The following is a 24,989-nucleotide window of genomic DNA, read 5'->3' on the forward strand; positions in this document are numbered from 1 at the left end:
TCAGGTTGAATATTTAGTTACATTTATGCACGTTATTGTTGCAGGAGGAAATAGATATTTTTGAAGGCATAAAGGATCATCAGGCGTTGCAGATGGCAAAAAATTTGGGATTCAAAGGACCTTTGCAACAGAAGGTAACTTGACTATTCCCTCCTTTTTTACTGACAACGTTTTAGCCCAGCCGTACAATAAATGCTTTCCAAATAGACACGAAAAGCCAAGTGTCCATTAGATCAGGAATGCTTTGACATTTTAAATACTAAATTTCACCTAGATACTTGTCATCAGGCTTTAGCAATTTGAATAAGCTCCTTATTGTTCCAGAGTGAAAGTTCCTGGTCTTTGGTGACAGCATGCTGTTACACCACATGGGATTCTTTTGATTCCAGTGGAGCTCAGTGAATTACATGGGTAGAGGTGTTTTGGAAAATTTGGCCCTTAATATGGGAGAATCTCTCTGGGTAAATGAAGCCTTTTTTTTCTGACCATCAGCTCAAACCCAAAATGCTGCCAGCTTGTTGTCTGTTCAGTATCTCTTTTATATGTGTGTATATATATATGAATTCCATATTGTGCACAAGCATGTGAGATATTTTGCCTTTATGAAACATTTTGCAAGGAAGAGAAAGATAGTTTATGTTACTTTTCTCTGTTTTTTCCCCCCATAGTATCAACCTGTCATTTCTGTAGAGCTCCTTTATTTTTAATTCAACAGTTTTAATTATTTTCTATCCCAACCATGCAATTAAAAAATGAATACTCATTAAGTTGATTAACACACATTTGAAGATTTAGCTGTATATGTAATGAGTAGGAATGATTATGTAGAGCCTTTCAACCCTTGAAGAGTTCTGGTACTTAATAATTAACCGCAATGTACGGACTTTTCAACAATGTATTTAAATAATGCTGCAGTGAATGCATTTCTTTCCTTGTGCTATGAACTCAAAGGAATTTACTGAAGCACAGGGACATAGTTCTTATTCAGACAAATCCTGGTATCTACTTATACATTCACTATTTCTAGGTTATGATTTTATGCTTCGCCTCAAAGAGGCTCAGTGCTTGTAAACCTTGAGAAGGAGAAGTGTTGGCATTAAGTTGCCTATTTCAGAAACAGAAAAGAATACAAAAGTATCATGGAACAGTTAGGATTGGAAAAGACCTTAAGATCATCCAGTTCCAACCCCCTGCCATGGGCTGGGTTACCTCACACTAGACCATGATGCCCAAGGCTCTGTTCTACCTGGCCTTGAACACTTCCAGGGATGGAGCATTCTGAACTTCTGTGGGCACCCTGTGCCAGTGCCTCACCACCCTCACAGTAAAGAACTTCTCCCTTAAATCTAAACTGAACTTCCCCTGTTTAAGTTTAAACCCATCACCCCTTGTCCTATCACTAAAGTCCCTGATAAAGAGTCCTTTTCCAGCATCTTTGTTAGGCCCCCTTCAGATATTGATGCTGAAAGATGGAGCAGACCTTAATAAAGTTAAGTGATTCTGGTGCTCTGTTACACTTACAGCAGTGTAATAGGGCAGCAACAGCTTTTCAGGTTGCCCAGAATCAATGTGGGGTTGCACAGTGGGACTTTTCCCCAGCGTCACTGTTGACAGCTGTACCCATTGGTATTAGGACAGGTTATCCACTGAGTGTTCATGCTTCATAAACAATTTGTATGTTGCTTCCAAACAGTAACTTTTCACAGAGTCTTAAGACATGTTGATCCCTGAACTGGAGTTGGAGTTGAGCCTTTCCAGTCATATAGTGATTCCTCTCTTATAAATGGCGCTGCGAGAGGAAGCTAACTTCTGTTGTTTTATTTCCATTCACTTTGTTTATTAGGAGAGATCCCAAATGTTTTTGGTGTGTGTACTTCGATCAGTTGGTCAGTAATGAAGAAATAAATTTTAATGTTTCTTTATTGGTGCACTTCATCTGCAAACTTACTCAGCTAACTGGTTCATCACACACTGACAACCTACGGGTTGTTTTTTATGTACATTCATGTTGGTGTTGCTTAGCCTGTTCTATTAATGGAAGAATGTTCTAAGAACAAAAGACTTGGAAGTTAGTAGTCACAATACTTTCAGCCACAGAACCAGTCACAGAGCTAGATGGTGAAGAACAGTAAGGAATAAGCAAGAGTATCTTGTGAAGAGTAAGCAAGATGCTTCTGACACAAATTCTTCAAGGAAACATTTCAGACTGATCTAAGAAGGAAAAATGTATTTTTTTTCTGAAGTCATAACGTGCAGATACTGCTTTATGGTTTCGGAATTTAGACTGATTAATGTGGATGCAACTTAGATCTCAGCATGCTGGAGAATATGTCGTTATGAACTCTTCACATTAAATTTGTCATAGTTATCATGCTCTTTATTTTCTAGAAAATCTTAAGTTCGTGTAGTCTTTAAAAGCTCAATCACTAGATGTTATGCAGTACCATAATGCTACATGATAGCTGGCTTAGGTACTACACAATTATGATTAAAGAAACAGAAATAAAAGTAGTAATTATCTAGATCTAGTGTGCAGTTGAATACATTAATCAATAATTGTTTACCTCTGCCTTGAAAACATTAACTTCTGTTTTTCTTTGTGGTAATTGTAAATCACTTGATCAAATTTAGGCAGCGGATCAAATTAAGAAGCTGTATAATCTTTTCTTGAAAATTGATGCCACTCAGGTTGAAGTGAATCCCTTTGGTGAAACTCCAGAAGGGCAAGGTAAGAAATGGAAGGAAACAGGTGAATGCATTGTAAGTCTTTATTTATCCAAATTATAAATTAAATCGTGTAGAAAGCTATAAAAGCAGCTTTGCATTAATATCATTTTGTAATGCAATTTAAGCAGCATTCATTAATATTCTCATGGCAGATTTTACATTGCAAAACCTTTTGTTATTTCATGCAAATAATCAAAGTATTGGCTTCTGCATATTGTGTTTGATGAGAAACAGTAACGTTTTCTGCTTCACTGCTCTTTGTACAAGTTAGGTTATTCTTGGTTTGGGTGGGTTTTTTTGGTGTTTTGGATTTTTTGTTTGTTTCTGCTGTTAACTGAGATTGTGTGGAAAGAAACTTGTTATTTTACATATCTAAGCGTGTGGGTAAGTTAAAATTTTAAGTGCATGACTACAATCTACTAGAGCACGGGAGAGGTTCCAGCTGGAACTGGTATCTAGATACATCATTTAGGAAGAAAAGGGGTAACTGATCTGCTTCCACCAGAAATACAGGGCTAAGAAGGTATAACATAAAAATAATATAACATAAAATAATAAAAATATAAACATAATATAACAAAATATAAAAATAACATAAAAATTAACTTTCACATCATTCTAGTAGTTGTTTTTCCAGCTGAAACCTTTCCTTCACTTTGCCTTTACCCATTTTAACAAACATTAGGAATGTGGCTGCTTAATTGCTGTTCTAGAAACTTTTGGGAAAAGATCACTTCTGTGTCAGTATGAAATAGCATTTTTAAATACTATTTGTGTCCACAGCTAGTTTGTAAAGTAAGCAGCTTTTCACTAAAAATCTATGGTTTTGGCTCAGTTGGTCAGGAATTCAGATGCTGAATTGTGGGTAGAAAATATGCAGTCTCCTCCAATTGTCCAATCTTTTTCTTCCCTTTTTAACAGTAAAAAAACAAATGCAAAAGAATTGACAGAGAATTGTCCACAGCTTAAAGGGAAAACTTTGCTGGTAATGAACTCTGAAAAGCTCTAAAAGATGTAAAACAAATCCTGCCTCACCCTGTTTTACTGATGCATCTTAAATGATGGTGCTCTTTGTTATAAAATAGGCTCTGGGGCACAAAAATACTGTATCATAAAGTGACATTTTAACTACAGAAAGGAAAATCTTGTCTATTAAAGTAGGTGAGGATAATTCAGGGATAATGATAAATATTAAATATGCATCTTTTTTTTTTTAACATACTAAGCTGTTTTCAGGTTAAACTAAGGTAGAAGAACATATTTATGGCTTAAATGTATGAATTCTGCTTTGATAGCAGACCTTTTTCAGATTCCTTCTGTGTTGTGGTTGGGTTTTTATGTGTGTTCTTGCCACCAGAATCATTTACCTCTCTGGACAGAGTTTACTTCGTGAGAATGATTTCCTCCAAATGCCTTAACTCTTTATCTGAGAATCTCTCACAGCACTGTGTGCTCAGATTTCTAGTTAATTTGAAGTACCATGATGATGCGCACATTGAATCAGTAGTTTCTGCGTTGTAAACCTCACTCAGCTTAATAAATGTAAGTCACATTCTTAGGAACTAACTCTGGCTGTGTTGGTTCTTATGCACTTTGTGAAATGTGTGCTGGGGCAAAGAAACAAAAAGCCCTGTTTTTGACCAGTGCAGTTCCATCTTATGCTGTATTTTAAATGGAAATTGAAAATACACCTTCAGAACCTAGTAGTAGACTGTTGTTTTCCCCACCATTTAAATAGATCTGTTGGGCTCATTAAAATCAGTTTGGAATGAGGTAAGATCATCTTCATTCTGTGTTGCAGTGTAGTTAAAGCAGAACAATAAAATAGGGCCTTGTAAAATGAATGGTCTGGATTTTGCCAGTTTAGCACCATGCAGTGTGTAACACTTTTGACTATTTGAGGATGAATGGCACCTTTAAAATAGGTACGACAAAAACTGCTGGAATTTCCTGCAGATTATGATGTTCACTTCAACCCAAATTCATTGGTATGCTTGTCCTCCATGGCTGATGTACTTACAAGGTTTATTCTGTGGGTTCAAGACCACTGATACTCTAAAAACAAAATATCCTTTCTCAAAACTTCATGAAATAACTATTAAGTAGAATAAATAACCAAGATACCTTAATCATAGAATAATTATGGAAGGTACCCAGTAGTCCTTTTGCTCAGTCAGATATCAGGAATATGGGACATTTATGACAATTGCCTTCTATCATTGTTTGAGGTGAGCTCTTTTTGCCAGGACTAGGTTGTTCTGGTATTTGCACTTGGCATATTTAGTGAGGAGAGCTTAATTTGAGTGATGGTAGGGGATTTATGCTGTTTTTTTGAGGTTGTTCTGCATGTGTTTCACATCCAGGAATCTGAAGAGCAGAAACAGAGTGGGTTTCCAACTGTGAAAGCCATCTTACTAGCAGGCATACACAGAAACCTTCCTATGCTTTATTTCTTTTTGCTAGCAGTTTCTCCATCTGAAATGTCTTAAAGAAGAATAAAGATAAAACAAATGGAAAAACATTTGAGTAGCTTAATGGAGTTATTTCTAATGATAAAATACAAGTCTCTGTATGAAGACCATTATTCCTGTCTAAGTAATGGTTGAGATGGATTCATTTCTTGCTGTGCTTTTTGTTTTTCATTTGTGCAATTTCCATTAGAAAATACATTGTCATATGCATTTCCTTTTGTTTAATTTTGTAGCAAATTCTTTGTTAACTCTGTTGGGTCAGAAGCCTGTAACTGCCCGTTTATTTGGGTTCTTTTGTTTGCTCTCAATGTAAGCTGTTGAATTGGCAGATGACAAAAATCCCACACTGCTAGCAAAAACAACAGAAGTACTCCGTGAATACAAGTGCTGGAGCTTTCTTTGATATTTGTTTAGACAAAAAAAATCCATCTGTATAATCTATCATGCGTGTAACAATGTGCTTTTGATGGTGCAAATGGGTTGATAAATATTAATAGATGTTTTTCCTGCTACTTTGTACAGCATAGCCTTTGTTAAAGGTGACTGTTCTGGAAAAATGAGATTCTATTAATGTGACATTGAGAATGTTCATGTCTAAGGTAAACAAACTCTGCAGCTGCAGTTTTACTCCAGCTTTGAGTTGTTTTAGCAATTCAAAGAACTTAGAGCTTGAAGAAAAATGGTACCAGTCTTAGTTCACTGTTAAAAAAAATGAAAGCAGCTCTAGTAGAGTAGAAGCGTATTATGAACTTTAGATGCTTATCCTGTTGGCAGTTTCCCACTTGATGGTTGACTGGGTAAGATCTAGACTCTTCCATGAGAGATTCATTATACACAAACACACATGAGTAGTTCTCTGAAACTGCAGTCACTCACGTGAAATTTGGTCGTGTTTCAATTTAATCTGGTATCGGTTACAATTCCACTGTGCAAAGTCACACAAAACCTGCGGCAACATCAGAAAACCAAACCAGGAAACCCCAGTGCAAATCAAGAGGTACAATTGAGACTCTCCTGTTTGTGTAAATCTTTTGCTGTTTGCTTCAATATTTTCCTCCTGAGTTAAGCAATTGCATATTGAGGAAAAAAAAAGAGAGGTATTTGTGCCACCAAAAAAGGTTGTGTGAGTAGTTGTTTTAATTAGTGGGTATCTGTATCAAAGACTTAAAATTGTCTTTTTAATTGCAATTCACCTTTAGTTGCAGAGGAGTGTACAATTCTTGTGAGACATGCACATGTAACATGCATGTATTTTAATGGTGATACGCATCAAAACAAGAAGAGAAACTAATATTAGAGTTTTCTGGGTGCAGCATTTAAAGGCACTTATTTCTGACTGTCTTGCATTGAGAAATCAATTATGCTTCAGTCAGTAATTATCATCTAGGTATAGTACAAATCACATCACTTGAATGGTGAAATCATAAGTATATAGTCTTACATTTACTTAGAACATTTTAATCTAATGAGGTGTTTGCCTCTGCAAACCCATAGAAATAATGAGTCAGTAAATAGGCAAATAACCCATTTGCTCTATGTGTGTTTCTGTTGCTGGTGTTTTTATGTTAATGTTATGTCTACCGGGTTGTCTTTTGTATCTATTATTTAATACAGTCAGGTTTAGCTACTTACTAATTTGTTTTTACAGCCATAATGGGTGTTGACATTGATGAGAAGTTTTGTATTTCTTTTGTAAATTTTCTTTGTTTAGCTGTAATCTTTTGATCATTTTAAACATCCATTGGCTTAAAGTTGTAATTCAGATCCTTAGGGAAATAATGTGTGTGTAGCTAATAACATTATAAATTAAAACTATGGCTAAGGAAAGCATTGTGTGTTGCTCAACTATAAATGAGTGCATGTTACCAAACATTGCTTTGGGTTGCTAGCCTGTTATTTGTTATATTTGTTGTACTTTCAGTGTTTTTTGTAAGTAGACTCTTATGAATCTAATGCCCAAATCATGCAAACTGGCTTCATAATTTACATGAACATTGTTGAAAGCAAACATAGAAGATGGTCTGTGGCAAGGGCTGTGACACTGTAGTAGTGTGGAGATGTTTGCTTTTCTCAATATAGGATTTAAGGAAAACTTGCCGTTATTTGCTGTATTCAATGCTAGAACTTCAGCTTATCATATGTCAGAAGTGACCTCAGTCCCAACGTAACCTTTTCCCCATCCCTGCTGTAGTAGTCGTGATATTTCAGAAGCTCCGGCTAACTGTGATCTCTAAATGCCCGTGTGTTGTCTTATTCTTTTATTCTGTAGTGGTTTGTTTTGATGCCAAGATAAACTTTGATGACAATGCAGAATTTAGGCAAAAAGAAATATTTGCCATGGATGACAAGTCTGAAAGCGAGCCTATAGAGAACGAAGCTGCCAAATATGACTTAAAATACATAGGACTGGATGGAAATATTGCTTGCTTTGGTAAGAACAAATAAATCCAAAAGACATTTGAAGACAAATTCATACTTGTCCAGTGCATAGACTTTGTTTACATTCTGACATTCAGCCCACCCTTAACAGTATTTCAGCCTGCTTTGCTCAGGTTGTCTGTCCTTCCACAAGTTCTTGCAGAAATGAAACTAAAACTGTGTTGAAACTGTGGTGAAGGCCACAGCAGACAGGCCAGGGCATGAGGGGGTCAGGGAGAGGGCAGGCTGAGGGAGAAGGTTTCTACCCACTGAATTGTTAAACTGATGCAATTGGTCCTTCCAGTAACAGAAACAAAACAAGAAAAGTAATCAAAAAGCAATCATTAATTATCAAAACTCAGTCTGTGTTACTTAAAAGACACTGCAAAAGTATGTGTGTAAAAACATTATATTCATGCTTACAGTTGAATATCAAACTCCATTTTTCCTTTAAGGAAGGTTGTTAAAAGCAAAATATCAGCTGCTTATTTTCCTGAAGTTTCTGTAGGACAGAAACGACTTTTCTCTTTAGAATAGATAAGTAAGGTGGTGAGCTGTGCTCTAAATAATTTTCATTTTGTATAAATGCTTTTAGCCAGTACATTTTATTATGAATCTAATTGAATTAGGCATTTTATTTCAGCTTGGTGAGAAAGTGTCCAGCATTTATAATGCTTAGATGTGTACTCTAACCATAAATCTAGAAGATACTGATAAAGTGTTGCAGTTGGTTCAGTTGGATCTTAATTTAAAAAACAAAACAAAACCAAAAAGAAAGCCAAATAATAATTGGCAACACTATGGTATATTGCTGTTTCTTTAGTCTTTAGTGCTGTTGAATTGCAGATGACACAGAAGGCCTCCTTTGTCTAGCAGGAACAACTTGCTGGGGACAAATAATTCTCTCTTACTTTTCCTAGCTTAGAGGATGTGTGTGCCCCTGGGATTCTTCTAGACTAATGCAAATGCAAAATAAAAGGCAGTTTCAGGAGCATCTGTCCCCAAAATTTAGTCGTCAGTAATTTACAGTAATACAAAACATCATCTACTGCTATCAGCATGATGGAGGGGAGCTTAAGAAGTCAATTTGTCCTTTATGCCTCGTGATGTTATCATTATTCCAAGAAGTTTTTGTGTGCCTATAATTAAGGAAAGCTGCACATCTAAGTCCTAAAGATACAGTCATAAAGAAACCTAAATGTTGGTGTGTGTGCACCAGAGTTTGAATTATTTGTTGCTTTGGATATCCTTGAATAGGTACTGAGCCATTCAGAAATAGGTGTTCATGAGCTGTGTTACGTGGTTGTGCTGATATGTTTTAAACTTTTTCACAAATCTGATATACTTTTATGTGAAATATAAGTACTTGGTGTTTATAATTACAGTCAATGGAGCTGGACTTGCAATGGCAACATGCGATATAATATCCTTGAATGGTGGAAAGCCAGCCAACTTCTTGGATTTGGGTGGTGGCGTGAAAGAAGCACAAGTATATCAAGCGTTCAAGCTGCTGACTGCTGATCCAAAGGTAAAAAAGGTGGTTTTGGACCAGAAGCTTCCCTGTGCAGTAATACAGCTGTGTTATGAAACATTAGTATGCTGAAAAATAGAGATAATGGTGTTAATACTGAGGATGAGTTACTTAAGGGGCAGTCTGGAAGGAAAATGATTTAACTGTGAACTACTGGCCTGACTTTTCAGTTCCTCGTCCACGTGCGGGTTTGCTGGCTTTCTTTCTTTTATCTCTCTTTTCCAGTGCTTCCATCCATTTTCCTCATCTTCATTTCGTCTGTGATACGAACTCCTCTAAATACCACCTTCCAGTGAAAATTGCATTTCTGTAATTGTACATCCTGTGCAGCAGTGACAAAATATTGTGACTTTTCACATAGAGATGAATACTGTTTGTCACAAAATTCCAAGGCAGAATCGGGAAGAAAATTTGCAGTACAAAGCAAGCACAGGTTGACTTCATATTTTAAGCTCTTTGCAGGTGTAACTCTCCTTGCATGTTTTTAAGGCACATAGTATCTCGATCGTTCAGCTGTACTGGAGTCAGTCATTCTTCCTGGACCTTTTTGCACACGCATAGATGGGGTCATGCTGACCTTTTGTTTGTAGAGATCTAGGCTTAACATTCTTTGCAAGACCCACAGGAAGAGAACTGGTTATCTCCTTCTGCTTACTGATTGTATAAGCTTCAAGTTACTAGCATGCCTAGAACACAGACCTGGAGAAGCAGAGAAGCAAGATACCTTACTTGGGGTAGACGGGAAGAAAGATGGATTTGAGATTCATGTTAGAAAACGTGGTAGTTTCCTTCATTGTCTGATGCTAGTAGACAGTGTTGTGCTTGTCTTAATTTGTGGAGCTTTATCCTCAGGGCACTGCACAAAGATTTGTTTGCATGTGTCTGAGTTGTTCTGTGGTGTGTATTTTCTATGATGGCCAAGGTCTGGCTGAGACGTAATTGTGCTCTAAAACATGTGTTGGTGGAGAGGCAGATGCAGTAAAGTCTTAGATATGCAACTTAGCTGATGATTATCAGTGTACTAAGTACATTCATCTGCCTGCTACAGCACATAAAACAGGTATTAATTTTCGTGATGAAGCTGACTGAGTTTAAACAATTTGAAAGCAAAGAGGTACTTCAGTAGTGCTCAGGTATATAACATCTGCATGCCAAACATTTGACTTGTAAGTACGTTCTTCTTGTATTATATATTCTGCTTATATATTACTGCTCGATACTACCTGCTTGCACCAGGGCTAATAAAGCTACACAAGTAAAAGGAAGAACCTGATATAATAATTTATGTTTGTTTTTATGCACAGCTATAGCTGTGCCATTCGTGGCTTTGACTTGCTGAAGATGCAGAAGGTTTTAGCCTAAACGCAGCACAGTTCATTCCTCATTAATTTGTTGCATCCTCTTTTCCTTTTGAATGCCTTTTCTGATCTTCCTCCATTCACAGGAAGAATCACGGAACAGCTCCCTCTTGCCTGTTCTCTTTATTGCACTCCAGGAAAAAAGGGGAGGATGTTATTAGCATTAGTTCTTTTGAGCCTAGTTCTGCATATGACCGCAGCTGTGATCTCTGAGAAGCTTAAAGTGAGTCACTTCTGAACTGTTTCTTGTCAGCCCTTTCAGTGTGGCTGATCTTTATTTTATGTCAGTGTTCCGTTCCAGTTCCATGAGACATCAGGTGAAAAACTTCTCTTAATGGCAACTGATAAAGAATATGCAGGAGATAAAATTAGAACTAGGGAAGATATGCAGATACCCTGGCACGTAACAGGAGACTGTAGCAGCCCTGGCAGTTACATCAGCCTAACATCAAAGCCCTTGATTTTCTTACAGCTCTGCAGTTAATATTAGTGTAAGTTTAGTAGCTATTAGAACAATAAACATGTCATATTTTATTCCTTTCTGTTCAGAAAAGATAGTAAATGTTACTTCCTCTCCTAATACACCATGTCCATTAGATCACTAATACACAGCAAAATAATTGAATGAATCCTCTCCTTTCTTAACTAATAGTAGGCTTTTAACCCCAAGAGTTGTCATGGCTAATGCAGCATCCACAGTTTGTATCTGCTCAGTCATTTCCCTGTAACCTTTAATCTGATTCCCACCTTGTTTGAGAAGATAAAAATTAGCTCTTTGGAACTTGAGGGACAATTAATTGCTGTAAATGTCTCTAGACAACATTAAGCTGAGACAGACTGAACAAATAAACAAGCTTGAGGGCTGTAATATGAAGAAGTCCTGTCTTTTGGTTGCACTGAGACGTGACACTGGTAGCATTAAGGACATTGCAGAAGAAATCTTACAGAAGGAAATGTTCAACTGCACTTTGAAATAGATCTTTAAAACGTCTGTTTTGTATTAAAGCAACACAATACAGGTATGCAGTGATTTGATTTGGTGAAGCTGGGGATATTGTTTTTGAGAAAGATGAAGATCCTGGCTGCTGTGCTGCTGGTTTAATCTGGCTGTTGTCAGGGTCTATAATTTAAAATAAAAATATAATAAAAAAGGGGTATTTTTGTTGCAGAAGGTTACCCACTGGCTTTGGATGGAAATGCTGTCTCTGGAGTCAGTGACTCTTAAATTCTGCCAGTCTTGTTTGCAGCCTGCCATATCCAGTACCCCCTAGGTTAGACAGGTCACTGCAATGGTTCTGAATTCCTTTTTTATTTCACTATCTAAATTCCAGTCTGTTTTTAACTTTCTTCCTTCCTGCCTGTCTTATTTCTGTGACTTTGTGCTGTGTGTCTGCTTTGGCAGAAAATAAGTTCTCTTCCTGCATTTCAGTTAGTAACAGGAAAGGGGAAGGTGGCTCAATTCTGGGTGTTGAAGCTGCTGGGAGGCACTGCGGGAGCTTCTTTTCTCCTGCTTGTGCCACAAGTCAGGTAGAGGAGGTTGTTTCCTTTGGTATTTCAGAGGCCTGAGTGATGCCTGGATAAATGAGGTGCTGTTTCAGCTATCCTTACTGAAGTCCTCATCCTTGAGTACTCTCTCGTCCTTACCAAGCTCAGTAGGTGCTCGTTTTTATTCATGCTGAAGACTTGGCTTGTTACATTTACTGTATGATATCTGTTTATAGGATTTAACAAGGTTTTCCAAATAATAATAATTTGAAATAATAATAATAAATAGAAATAATAACAATTTAAATAATAATAAGCTGAAATAATAATACATCTGCTGTCCAGGGAACTGAAGCTCCTCTCTTACCATGCTCTGCACGATGGGCTGCAGGGCAATCTCTGCCCCAGCACTTAGAGCATCTTCTCCCTCCTGCACTGAGTGTCTGCAGGGCTGTTTCTCTCACACACTCTTACTTCTCTCTCCAGCTGAAGTTACCATTGACAGGTGGTTTTTTTTTCTTCTTAAATACATGCTACCACCTTCAATGATGGGCCCAGCCTTGGCCAGCAGCAGGTCCATCTTGGAGCTGGAGGGCAATGGCTGTGTTGGACATTGGGGAACCTTCTAGAAGCTTCTCACAGGAGACTCATCCATAAGCACTCCAATACCAAAACCTTGCTATGCAAACCTAGTAAAAAAAGCAAAGTACGTTGTAAGCAGTTTTGGTTTACCAGTGACTGGCTCTAGTCTTTAACAGTTGTCTCCTGTCAGAAAGTATCACTGGAATATGGGCAGTTAAAGGCCAAGATTATTTGTTATTCTTGTTCTCCTTTTCCCTCTAAAGCTCCTTTGAGAATCTTTTTTGAAGCCTGTCATTGATGATGTGACTAAAGACTTACTGAATCAATTGATGTTAACAAGTGTTTGCTTATCATTTAAGCAAAATACTATTGACAGATTGATAAACATGTCTCTGGAAAAAAATATATTCTATATTGACATCTGTTAACTCATATCCAGGGAATAATTAATATCAAACACACACAGAAATTTGTTGTTTTTTTTCTTTCCTTTAGCTACTCTTTAGTCTGAATTCAGATTATTGTTTTATTAATATGGAATAGGCATTCTTATTCCTGTCACTTTTCTTCACCTGTTTGCTTATGTCAGATGCATCTCCGCCCACCTCAGTGATGGGAAAAGTAGCGTGTCTCACCACTGAGTGTGAAGCAGAGGTCTTGGGGCTTTTATTTTCCAGACACCTGAGAGAGTGAACACCATTGTGAAGGAGGGTATCATTAAATCATATTTTTGCAATTCACTTATTTTCCAGCTGTGCTTGTTGTGAAAGTAATACACTTTACCCATCTGTATATAATAAGACATTTTTATCATGGGTTTATCCTTTTGGCCGGAGGGATTTTTAGTATTAGTTTTCTTAACATTGCAGTCCTATATGTGGCAACAGAAGGGAGAACATTATACTAGGAGGAAAGATTTAGGATATTCTTTTCTTAGATTTCAGAAATAAAAATAAGGTTGTCTTGTAGAATTTATTTGGTCTTTATTTCAGGTGAATTATTTCAGAATTGGGTGAGCTAGCTCAGTTCAGACAACTCAGAAAGTCTGCAAACGTTCAGGCACTTTGGTGTGTTGTAACTGCATCAGTGTTACTAGGGTGTTTGCTCTCACACTGCAACTTTACACAAAGACCTGCTTCCAGTTTTAGGGGGAAAAGGCTCCTTTGAGTATGGTTTTTAAATAGGCTTCACTGTATAGCTGAGGGGTTTGTCCTGGAAGTTGTGTAAAAATCTGCCTTATTCAGCGAGTCTGTGACTAGTGTTTGTTGGGTTACAAGCCTGAGCCAAAAAGGAGTTTTGGTAGATAAGCTTCTTACAAGTTGCCAGGTATTTATTCCCTGCATTCTGCCCTCTGAGACATCATTTCAAACAGTCTGGGAGAAAAGAGAATGGAAGAAGAACACGGGAATGTTGTTACATGATGTTCCTGATCCAGGACTGGGCACTGAGATATTATAATTATATCATGTAAAAATGATGTCAGCGACCAACTTCAGCATGCTGGCAGTTTGCACAGCTATTTAATGTGATATGCAGAATGTTTGTGGCAGTATTAGGCATGCCAGTCAGTCAAGGCTGTGAAGTCTGTCTTGACAAAGAGAGCATCAAAGGCAACATCCAGAAACAGAGAAACAACTTAATGGACTTTCTTCTAGGGCTGCCTTTGCCCATTGATGAGGTTTGGTATTGCTGTTAGTCCTGGACATTTTGTGTGGAGTGAGAGGAGGGTGCTTTGGAGAGTGGGAAGGGGACTATTAAACTTTAAAGGCATAAATAAAAAATAGGGTGTAGAGGTGTTAAAAATGCAAACATTAAAATACCCACACTTGCTATGATATTGGGCCTTATCCCCATTAGAGCATAGGCTGGTTGTGAATAGTTTGTCGTGCGTTTTCAGTGTTTCCCTTACTAATTGTCAGTGTTACAGTAATGCGAAAACATGAATAAGTAGGATGAGATAAGCTTCTCTATCATGCATGCAGTCTATTTCAGTGTCTATATAATGTTGATGAAATGAAATTAAATAGCATTCAGTTAAGGACATATACTAGAGTGTTAGTGCTGGATTTGGGTTGTCAGATTGCATGTCATTTCACATAATGCAGGGGAACCCTGTTCTTACATAGTCATTAGAAATCTTTCTGCTTTTTCATTCAACTATCATGCACCCTTTACACACTTCATTACCCAGCTCTTCTTTACACAGCCTGAAAAGGCTTTATGCTTTGTGTGTTTTTCTGATCCATACAAGAGAGTGAAGCATCATACGATGTTTTGAGTACTCTAAAAGCTGTAAGTGAAGAGTTATTGTAGTGAAAAATAGCGGTGTGTTATAATACACTGTTCCATGAGAGCTAACTGCTAGTCCAGTGTTCACAACTCTGCATAGCCCTAAAGGGGCTGGATAGCTGAAAATCGTGGCACTTCAATTTAGCGGCTGCTTTTGAAAGTTCAGGCTTTGACTGCTCTGGTGTCCCCCTCTGTGTGAACTGTAGGTTATAATACTCATGTATTATATATGACTGATCTCAACACAATCAAAAATTACATAGTCCATTAAAGAAATTAGGCATTATGGAAATGATAAAAGTTATTCCTGTTATTTGAGTGTTTATTACATGTTCCTTTATTGCTTATTACAGAGCCCTATCCCACTGCCAGTTTTGTATTCAGCATATTTTTTGTAGAAGTGAAATGCTACATTTTAAAAAAGAAAGTCATAATCAATAAACCTGTTGGGTTCATGATGCAATTTTGACACTTCTGTAAGACAATGTCATTGACGTATACCACATAGTTCTTGGAAGATGGATCTTACTATGTCATCTTCATATTATCACCTAATAGAATGTAGAGACCCCTTTTTGCCTTGGGGGTGCATGAACACATACGGAGAGACTATCCTTTTGTCTTACTTAAAATACAATCTCAAATGTTGAAAGAAGAACCAGACACAAAAAAGGTGAAGGAAACCTTCAGTTAACAAGGATAATCTGCCCAGTGTTGCAAGTCAGTGTCTGGCGCAGTAAGGTGAGAAATACTAAGGTTTAAATGCAGCAAGGAAGTAGAAGTTAGCTGTTCTGAAAATTGTCCATCAAAAAGGCAGTTGAGTCCTATAGCACTTTATTTTAGGAACTTAGAGGCTATCCAGCACTGCAAGTTTTTAAGAACCAGCTAAACAAAAATGTAGCCAGAGTGTTTCAGGATGAGTTGATTCTCCTTGGCACTGGTGATGGTCTAGAGGTTTGTTTTCCTCTTTCAGAGAATAGCCCTAAACTGTCATAGGATGACACCTTGTAGAGGTAGAAAAGACCCGTTGGAGCACAGAAACATCTTGTAAAGCTGGGAAAAGTTGTCAAAGGTATATTGTATTTTCTGCCTCCGAAATCTGTACAAATACTCTGCCTTTAACCAAGGATATTGGAGCAGCTCATGGTTCTTTAATGGGTTCTGTAGGATTTGAGTTGATAGGAGTAATTTAGAAATTTCCACACATTCTTATTAGCACTGCATTGGTGAGAAAATGTAGAGTAATAGAACTTTAACAAGGATTTCTTCTAATGTGTCTCTACAGTTTTGCGGGAATTAATGTGAAATGACTAGTCATCTTTTAGAGCACTTTAAGTATTGAAAAGGCATTTTCTCCTTTCATGGAAGCGTATTGAGAGACTGATAGCATATTGTCAATATTTATGAAAATGTGAGGACAATTATGCATTTAAGCTGCATAATTGAATTGTCTTGCTTTATAATCAAGAGTAATGTATTTTTCAAGAGCATGTGTAGTATCGAGCCCTAAGTAATTGATATGTAAATATACTGTAACATGAATCTCCCATTATTTATAGGCACTGACAAGTTGAATGCTTTTTGGCATTTTAAAGTTGGCTATAATGAATCTTAAAAACTGACTGTGAAAATACACTTACTAAGAAGAAGGAAAACTTGCAGAGATTCTGTAATTGCCTCCTTTGCAGCGGAATAAGGAAAAAAGCACAAATGTTTCCATAGAAGCTATAAATGCTAAAAATTATGTGGAAGAATCACAATGAAAATTGAGCTGTTGGGTTTGGATGAAATTTGAAATGTTTGTGTGTGCATTACCCTCTCGGTAGTGGTGTCCCTTCTAAAATAGGGACAAAAGAAAAGACCTTGCCATTTTCTCAGAAGACTGCTTCACCCTCTTGAGATGGCTGTTGTGTGGTCAAGGCTTGTTGCATTTTCCTGCTTGTTTTAGAGTACACTTGATTAATGATCAAAGTGGTAAAGGAATTATTAGTATTACTAGTAGTATTTCATTAGTGTTTGGGACTGTCCTGGTGAGTCAGTATGGCTGAGCCTGTGATGGGAAGTGTTTTAGAGAAGTACATGCTAATGGCTGTAGGATAGTGCATGTCTCTTGTCATGTCATAGTGTAGTATCGGTGTCTTGCTCCAAAACAGGGCCTAAAATGAAGGGCAGTTGATACAGGCAGTAAATCTCCCTCTTGAAAACCTTGCTAACATCACCTCTACCTGCCAAATGCCTGATTCGTATCCAGCTTGTGTGGTATAATGGGGACTTATGTTTGTGTGTCTTGGTACTGCCTACTAGAAGGAAATGCCACAATACATCAGAAAAGTGTGTAATCCTTTACTGTAGTTTACAAATTGATTAAATATTGAAAATTTATATGACTCATTTCACAGGATAAAAAGGGAAGATATTTTAGGAATCTCAATTTGGTAGCTCATCTTGATGAGATGAGTAATTTATGAATTTATTTATAGATTATCTAGCGTATTTACAGGAGAATGAAAGACAAATCATTTGGCAATACCGGTAGGGAATAGTATATTAAAATAAAAGTTGTAGGTGTCCTTGCTTAAACTCTTTTGTAAAGAAAATCACATTTTCATGCTCATTATTTTTAAGTGGTTTGAGGTGTTATGGCTGTCTAGGAAAGTGTTTGTTCTTTCCACCAAAATGAAGAAATTTAATCACCCTACCTCCATCTGTCCCTGATAGAAACAGGCCTAGATGATGATCTGTAGGTGCTTTTAGCTATTTAAACTGGGTAAGATACGATCTTCTTCTGACAGTGAAATGAATATCACCTGGATTTGCTTATAATTTCAGAAGCACCCTTGATGGATGGAGCACGGGTAGGTAGAGCATAGGTTAGTTGAAGAATAAGACTCAATGGGGGGTGGGGGGAATGGTGAAACACAACAAAATTAGTGAGCATTTTCCCCATCATAAAACCATATATCTTGTAAAGACAGAAGAATAAAGGGCCTGATGTTGCTAAGGTTTTGAGTGTAAAGATACATCTGTACTTTAAAATAAAAAGGGGGGGGGGTGGTGAAATTTGAAGCGCTTTCTTGTCTCTAAGCTGCAAAAAGTGCAGTGTCAGGTTCAGTGATGCAGTTATTGGGAAAGAGGAGAGAATTGCACGAAAAATACACATGTTGCGCTTGTCTCTGCTGTGACACTTGTGCTCTGGTTGGCATCCTAATAGAGGAAGTAGATCATGATAGGTGATCTTGTTCTGACCTATTATTAATCTTGTATGCCATCTGAAATGACTGGTGCCATGATGTGATCAGGAATAATATGCAGGTCTGTCAAATACATGGCTTTTAAATTCACTGGTGTCTTTTAAGAGATGATCTGTTAGAACATCCACCCATCTCTGTGGAAATGGCATTTTGAGGTGCAGTGTATCTCCTTATGTTTTCTGTATGCCACTCTAGATGCCTTTTTTTTTCCCTTTATTTCAATTTTTTTTTAGTGTTGAGATCGGGAATGTGTTTTTCCATAGTGTGTAAGCTTTGAGTTTGGAGCAGGACACATTCTGTCTTTCCAGTCAGAGGGATGTATTTAATTTGTATTTGAATAAGAAAAATATTCTTTGGCCTATGTTCATCCATTCGTTTGCATTACTGAGCATAGAATGATGAAAAGGCTTTGGAAGAGACAAAAATTACTTGAAATATGGCTTAATGAAAGAGGGGACAAGCTGTTCTTTCCTTTGAATCACTGTTTTGTTTCAGGTAGGACTGAACTATTTCACAGCTTCATTATTCATGCTCCAATTCAACAAGATATTCAAACCTGTTTCAGGTTTTAATGTTTTATTATCTATTATTCTGAGTGGATGGCTAAAGCTGAAATAAATGAGCCTATTCACTTTTAAAGCTTGTCGTGTGCTTATGTATTTGGCAAGTCAAGTCCACATCTACCACAAATGAGTAGTTCTGACTCGTTGCTAAAGGTTTAGTTTCATCTTCTAGTAGAAAAACTGCCTTGTTATAGGAAAATGAAAATTACTTCTATTTCTTAAAAGGTGTTGTCTGTGTTGTACTTTTCAATATTTTGTCTCTAAGATGAGGTGTTATCTTTACTGTGAAAAGTGAAAGGCTTATCTCTTTTACTGCTTGTACTTCTGATCACAATCTGCAGAACACAAGAGTTAATCATACATTTACAGTTAATAGTTTTTCTCATAATATATGAGAAATAGGACTAATTTTCAGATTAACAGGGTGCCCAAAGCAGTGGTAAATGCTCCATCCCTGGCAGTGTTCAAGGCCAGGTTGGACGGAGCCTTGTGTGACGTGGTCTAGTGTGAGGCGTCCCTGCCTGTGGCAGGGGGTTGGAAATGGGTGATCTTAAGGTCCTTTCCAACCCAAACCGTTGTGTGATTCTGTGTGCATTCTCACATGTGTGGGGGAGAAGGAGCACTGTTGCTGCAAGCAGACTGCTCAGTGCAGAGGAGCAGCCAGCTATGATAGCCATGGAACAGTGTTGCCTTCCTCCAACCAAGAACCACTGAAGTGCTTCGGTGTAAGCAAGGTGGCAGTCCTGTCACCAGTGCCATAAAATTGGATTTCTGAGTGGGTGACATTTGGGCTGGCCATGTAAGTCAGTATTCACTTTACCAGAAAAGGGAATGAAATCTCTGTTAGTTCCAGCTCAGAAGGCTGTTAAGCAAAAGTTAAGACAGAGTAATACCAACCTTTTGATTAAAGCAGAAGCCTTCCTGTGAACTATGATGGCTCTTGTGCATGGTAGATTTGGAATTAATAGTTATAACAGGGAGAAAGAGTAAAAGCATCTCATTAAGAAAATAGATTACATACATGCTTATGTGGTGTAGAGAAGATTAAAACTTGAAAATGCTGAGGATCTCTTTTTTTCTTAACTAAATCTTGATGAATTCAACCTCCCAGAATAGTTATAGGCCTGTAACTAGCAAAAAAAAAAAAAAAAAGAAGAATCAATTAATTGGGTAGAAGTGAATGAATGTGAGGAGTCAGTATTTTATAGTAGGTGGTGAAAGTTGAATGCCTGATGCCCAGCAATCATTTGATTTAAAGGTTTGGGACTGCAATGCTTGACTTCTTATTGAAGAAATATAAAAGAGCAAATTACTAGTTGCTGGAAAGTCACAGAAACCTCATCAGAATTGTTTAGTTCCTGCTGCTCCCTGGGGGTTTTCCTCTTCAACCACTGATTGAGCATGTGCTCTCTGAATTGTGAAGGATTTGCCTTTAATCAAAACTTCCACAGGGCCCTATGAAGTTGGTTTGGGGATTTTGTGTGTGTAACTTAGAATCTTAAAGACATTTTTGTTTTCACTTAGTCATACAAACTATGGAAGTAATGGAACTGAAAAGATAAAATAGAAACATCTTAAGCAGAGATAGTGCCTACATTACAGTAGTGTTCATTAAAATCCCTTAGTAATACTAAAAGTCTGTTGAACTTCAGTAAGTTCATCTGCAAGCAGATGGGTTCAGCCTTTCCCGTGACACTGGGACAGATTTCACCTTGCTGACTACTGCAGTTTTAGGCTTTTCTATCAAAGAACTTCCTTCCTCCACTTGTACCATCAGCGGTCAGCTCTGACATTCCCTTCTGTCAAGGAATCAGGTCTGTGCCAGTTACAGTGTGTCAAAGATAGTTTTTCACAGTTGCATCCTCCTCCTCTCCATTTGCCCCCACAGTCATCTGACACAGCAGTGAAAAAGCTCAATGAGTTACACAAGCAGAATGACTAAGCCTGCGAAACAGAAATAATCTCCGCAGGGAAGTGGTGAACTCACCAACATTGGACACTTAAGATTCATCTGGACATCGTGCTGGGACATACAGTCTGTATCATACTTCGCCTAGAAAGGTTGAACAGGATGATCCTTGAGGTCCTTTCCAAGCTGGTATTGTGTGGAAATAGATTAGCTGCCTGAACTGGCTTGTTACTAGGTCAGATGAGTAGTTCCTGGAGGACAGTGCTGGTCTAGATGAGCTTCAGTCTTTCACAGCTACTATTGCTCCCTTGTTTAGGCCACTCTTGTGTTCTTTCTTCTACTGTGCGATGCTTCCCTCTTCAAGTGCTCCTGTTGAATTCATTGAAACTAATTTGTGGTCTTACATTGCTCATCACAGTCTTCTCCAAAAGGAATCTGGTCCACTAAGGAAAATTAATCATTGGGTGTTGTTAGCAGGAGTGATGATTTATGTATAAAAGTCATAGAGCGTTAAGCTGCCCAGCAAAGAAAAGAAAACAGAATCTTGCAGCCATTGCTGGCCTATGACTAGATGTGAGCTCTGATTAGAGCAAGTTTCCTTCATTTCATAAATCACAGCTACCTGTGTACTGGGAGTTTTGACTCAGATCCAAGAAAAAAAAATGAATTTTATGCGTGTGAATATATTTACATATTTAATGTCCTCAGAAAAATAGAATTAAGGATGAAATCTAGAGAGAGGTTTTCCGCAGTTCACTCTGATTAGTGATTACATGCTGTAGTCTTCTACCCTTTGTTTGACACCTGACTTCATATTTCGTTTATTTGTTAGTCTCGCTGAGTTCAGTAGTGTTTTACTGTAGAGCACTCTGTAGTGTTCACAATCGAGAGCTAGTCACCAAACCTGCCTTAGTCATAGTTTACCTTTGAAAACCAAAGGATCAACATTGATGCAAATTTGATTGCAAATAGAAACTAGTATTATTGGCATGACGGTGCTGTTGTTCTGTATGGTGAGAGGTTTTCTCTTTGTGTTAAGTTAAACAATACCAATAGAGGATTGTTCCAGCAAGCCAAGGAAAGCAACTCCACTATTGAATTCTCAGGTGCAGGATATTGGCATATAAATCGAACCTCATCTAATTGTAGTGCCAACTTATTGGTCAAAATCTTAGCCCCAGTGTTGAATTTAATTACACAGCAGATAAAGAGCATGAAGTACTTTCATGTTATTTAGGAAATTGTGGTCATGACTACTAAGTAGCTTGTATTATTCCCTGAACTTGGTACGGGGCTAATTGTTTATCACTCACAAAGTCCCTCATTTTCCCACTTACAGTCAGTGATGCTGTAAGGCCCCAAGAGAAGTCACAATAGCACCCTCAACAGAAGAAGATGATATTCATCAAAAATAGAGGAACTCAGAATCAAGCCGAAAGTGCTGTGAAGGTGGGTGTTTTTCCTCTCTCAAGAGAAGGAAAACTTCTTAGTGAAAATGATTTCATTATCTCAGCTCCTTCCCTGGTTTTGATGTACTTTTATCAACTGATTTGCTCCAAAATAAAATGCCTGAAATTAATTACTATAATACAAAAGAAAATTTGCTCTGTTCTTTCCCGTCTGCATTATATGTACTAATGCCGTGTTTCTGGTTTCTTTGAGGAACTGTATTTGCAGCAAGTGGGGAGTTGCTTTGGAAGTCAAATGTTCCACTGCCTTTGAACCCTGAGGAGGAGGGTTGGGTTGGTTGGTTGTTCTTTCTTAAAACGCATTTGTCAGGACAGAGCAGCTCTAGAGGCTTTAAGTAAAGCACTGATTGCCTTGTCAGTCAGGGTGCTGAGGAACTAGGAACTTCACAGATTGATGCTTGACAGAATAATTAGAAAACTGTCACTTGAAGTAACCACTCCGGTGTTCCCTAAAGAAATGCGCCCATGCCAAATGTGCGCTGTCCAAATCTAGAGGTTAAATGTTCAGTAAGACAAAACATAGCATGTCACCAGAGAAAATTACTTCCAACATGCTGTGGAAGTGATGCTCCTCAAGCCCCTAAACAGTGACTACACAGTTTATTGAGCGTACCTGCTTTGATCTTGCTCATGTATTCAAGAGCTTTTCAGCCCTGAACTCAGGGTTTTAACTTAGCAATGCACTGAGGCATTATCTAACATTTTAGATAACAAAGGGTCTTGAAGGGTTTGAGACAAAACCACTTAAAGCTGTAACAGTGTGTTCCAATTCTGGAAAGGTTTTACAGCAGTTCTCCAAGTGTTTTTGAGTACCTTTCACTAACGTAAAAGGAGGCAGCTAATATCACATGCTGCTTTCTTAATCCTTAGCCCTTAAGGAAACCTGGATGTATTTTTCGGGTTTGGGTTGGTTTACAGACTGCTCTGAGGCATGTAGGAAACAGGCTGTGACATTTGGCTTTCATTCATGCTAGTGCTATGTTTTCTGCATGGGGGCTGGCATATTTAAAGAAATGAGATTTGTTGTGGGAAAGTTTGTTCTGGCTTTGTTGGAGTCAGTTATGGAATCTCAAGCTGGAAAGATCCAAGGCAGGTCTCTCCAGGGAGGGGTTCTTATGGTGGAAAGCTGTGTTCATTCCAGGCAGCGAAGTTGCTGGTCCCAGCACTGCTCTTGCTGAGTTAGAAAAATCTGATTTCAAAGCAGTTCCTGCAGCTTGTATTTGTTGCTTCATAGTAGTGAGCCAGGAGTAGGGAAGTGGTCAAGTACAGTGTTCATTTTCAACCAAATAGTCCAGCGTGAGGATCTGTGGTACAGTTGCTACATGGGACAGTTCTCTGGAATGAACATAATAACTTTACCTTGCAGAATTGCACAGTCATTGTGTTGAGGTTTGTCTGATTTACAGCTTGGAGTTTATTTTAAGGTGTAATGGACTTTTACCTGAACTGTTCATGGATTTTCTTTAGTAGTAAACGCAAGGGTTATATTGAGAATTTGAATTTGAAGCATGCGTTTTCCTATTGATTTGGAATATTATAGGATCATGTGCTTTATTTTGTCGCTCTGACACTTAAGAACATGTCATACATGAGAGGGGTTTCCCGATTGCTCATTATATGGAGGGCTGAATCTTGAATCGTGCAATTCTCTTGGCAAAGGAAAAACTGCTTGAGTAAGTTAGAATGCCTGAGTTATGAAAGCGGGTTGCATTTCTCAACGCTTGCTCTGGAGCTGCTGAGACTGTATTTGCAATGGATCTGTCAGAAGTGGAAGCGTCTTTTCTTTGAACATTATACAGCTGAAGGTCAGTGCTTCTATGGATTTAACTGAGAATAATTTTGGGATTTCTTTTTTCAGAGTTATAGATGAAATTTCAAAACTGTCATAGGGAAAGATTTATTTCCATGAGCAGTCAAGGTCTGGTTCTCCTCTCAGTGAGGTATTTCTTTTAGTTACACATCCACTGGTTCTGGAGTGTTAGTGCTGTTTTGCTTTAGCAAAAATCATATTGGGTCCTTAATACATCTTCAGTTCTTTCTTGTGTTGAATGAACTAAACTGTTTTTTCCCCAGGTGTGCAGTCATGTACATGCACATATACATCTTAAGCATTAAGGTGTTCATATAAACATGTGCCCTTTGAAGCCAATATTGCTTACTGGCATTGTGAGGTTTCTTTCCATAAACTGGAGATTCCTCTTTGACTTTCCAAATAGCCTCTGTAATTTTATAGCACTTCCACAGCTTCAGTTTTCCAGAAGGAAACAGACTGTGGCAGGGACAGTAAAGCAGGGACACCAAGAAGTTACTAAGGACTGCGTTGGTGGAAGATGGGGCTCCAGCTGCCTTGCTAAAAAACAGGGTTCCTATGGTCACAACAGTTCTTCTTGGGAAATTTTAGCAGGAGAACAAGAGAACGTGTCTCGTAACTTTAAAGAACAACTGGGATGATTTATTCAGATCAGAAGAAACATCAGGAATAGATGAGACAGGGGTGGTCTAGTTCTTGAGACTTGGGATCAAAGGCAGCTTGTTGAATGCAGGATTCCTCTCTTGTATAATGTGGGATGCTAAGACAGAATCTTTCCAACTGGAGTTGGCAGTTTTTTGAGATACTGTTCTCTCTCAGCAAGTGACTGCCTGCAGAGTGAAGAGTAAAGGTTTTTCCATAGGTCGGATGCAGTACAGTGAAGCACTGACTGTCCACTGGGTAAAGGCAGTTGTTGCAGCCACAGTTGTAACAGAATATTGTAGTACAGTTTGGGATTTTCTGTTCTGTTTTTTACCCAACCCTTCCTCCATTCAGATTTTAGAATGGTAAACTTAACTTTTCACTGGCACAACTTTTCGTATGCTGCATCAGTGACAGGATTGTTTCTATAGAAACTGATTTCCTCAAAAGACCAACATCAAAAAGCTGAAACCAAATAAATGGC

The 24,989-nt window shown here is 38.0% G+C and overlaps 1 protein-coding gene across 1 annotated transcript in view; it reads left to right on the plus strand.

Moving 5' to 3' along the window:
• The window catches only part of SUCLG2 (succinate-CoA ligase GDP-forming subunit beta), a 124,735-nt gene that overhangs the window by 67,292 nt on the left and 32,454 nt on the right, over positions 1-24,989 (plus strand). Inside the window, exons 6-9 of the mRNA XM_061362317.1 lie at positions 45-134; positions 2,632-2,728; positions 7,468-7,629; positions 9,002-9,144. Of these exons, the coding sequence (XP_061218301.1) occupies positions 45-134; positions 2,632-2,728; positions 7,468-7,629; positions 9,002-9,144 (492 nt within the window). The remainder of the gene's footprint in view (positions 1-44; positions 135-2,631; positions 2,729-7,467; positions 7,630-9,001; positions 9,145-24,989) is intronic.

The sequence above is a fragment of the Neopsephotus bourkii genome, unplaced genomic scaffold (assembly GCF_033783945.1).
Source record: "Neopsephotus bourkii isolate Nb327-2 ecotype Australia unplaced genomic scaffold, CSIRO-AGI_Nbou_v1 NB_1120, whole genome shotgun sequence".
NCBI lineage: Eukaryota > Metazoa > Chordata > Aves > Psittaciformes > Psittacidae > Neopsephotus > Neopsephotus bourkii.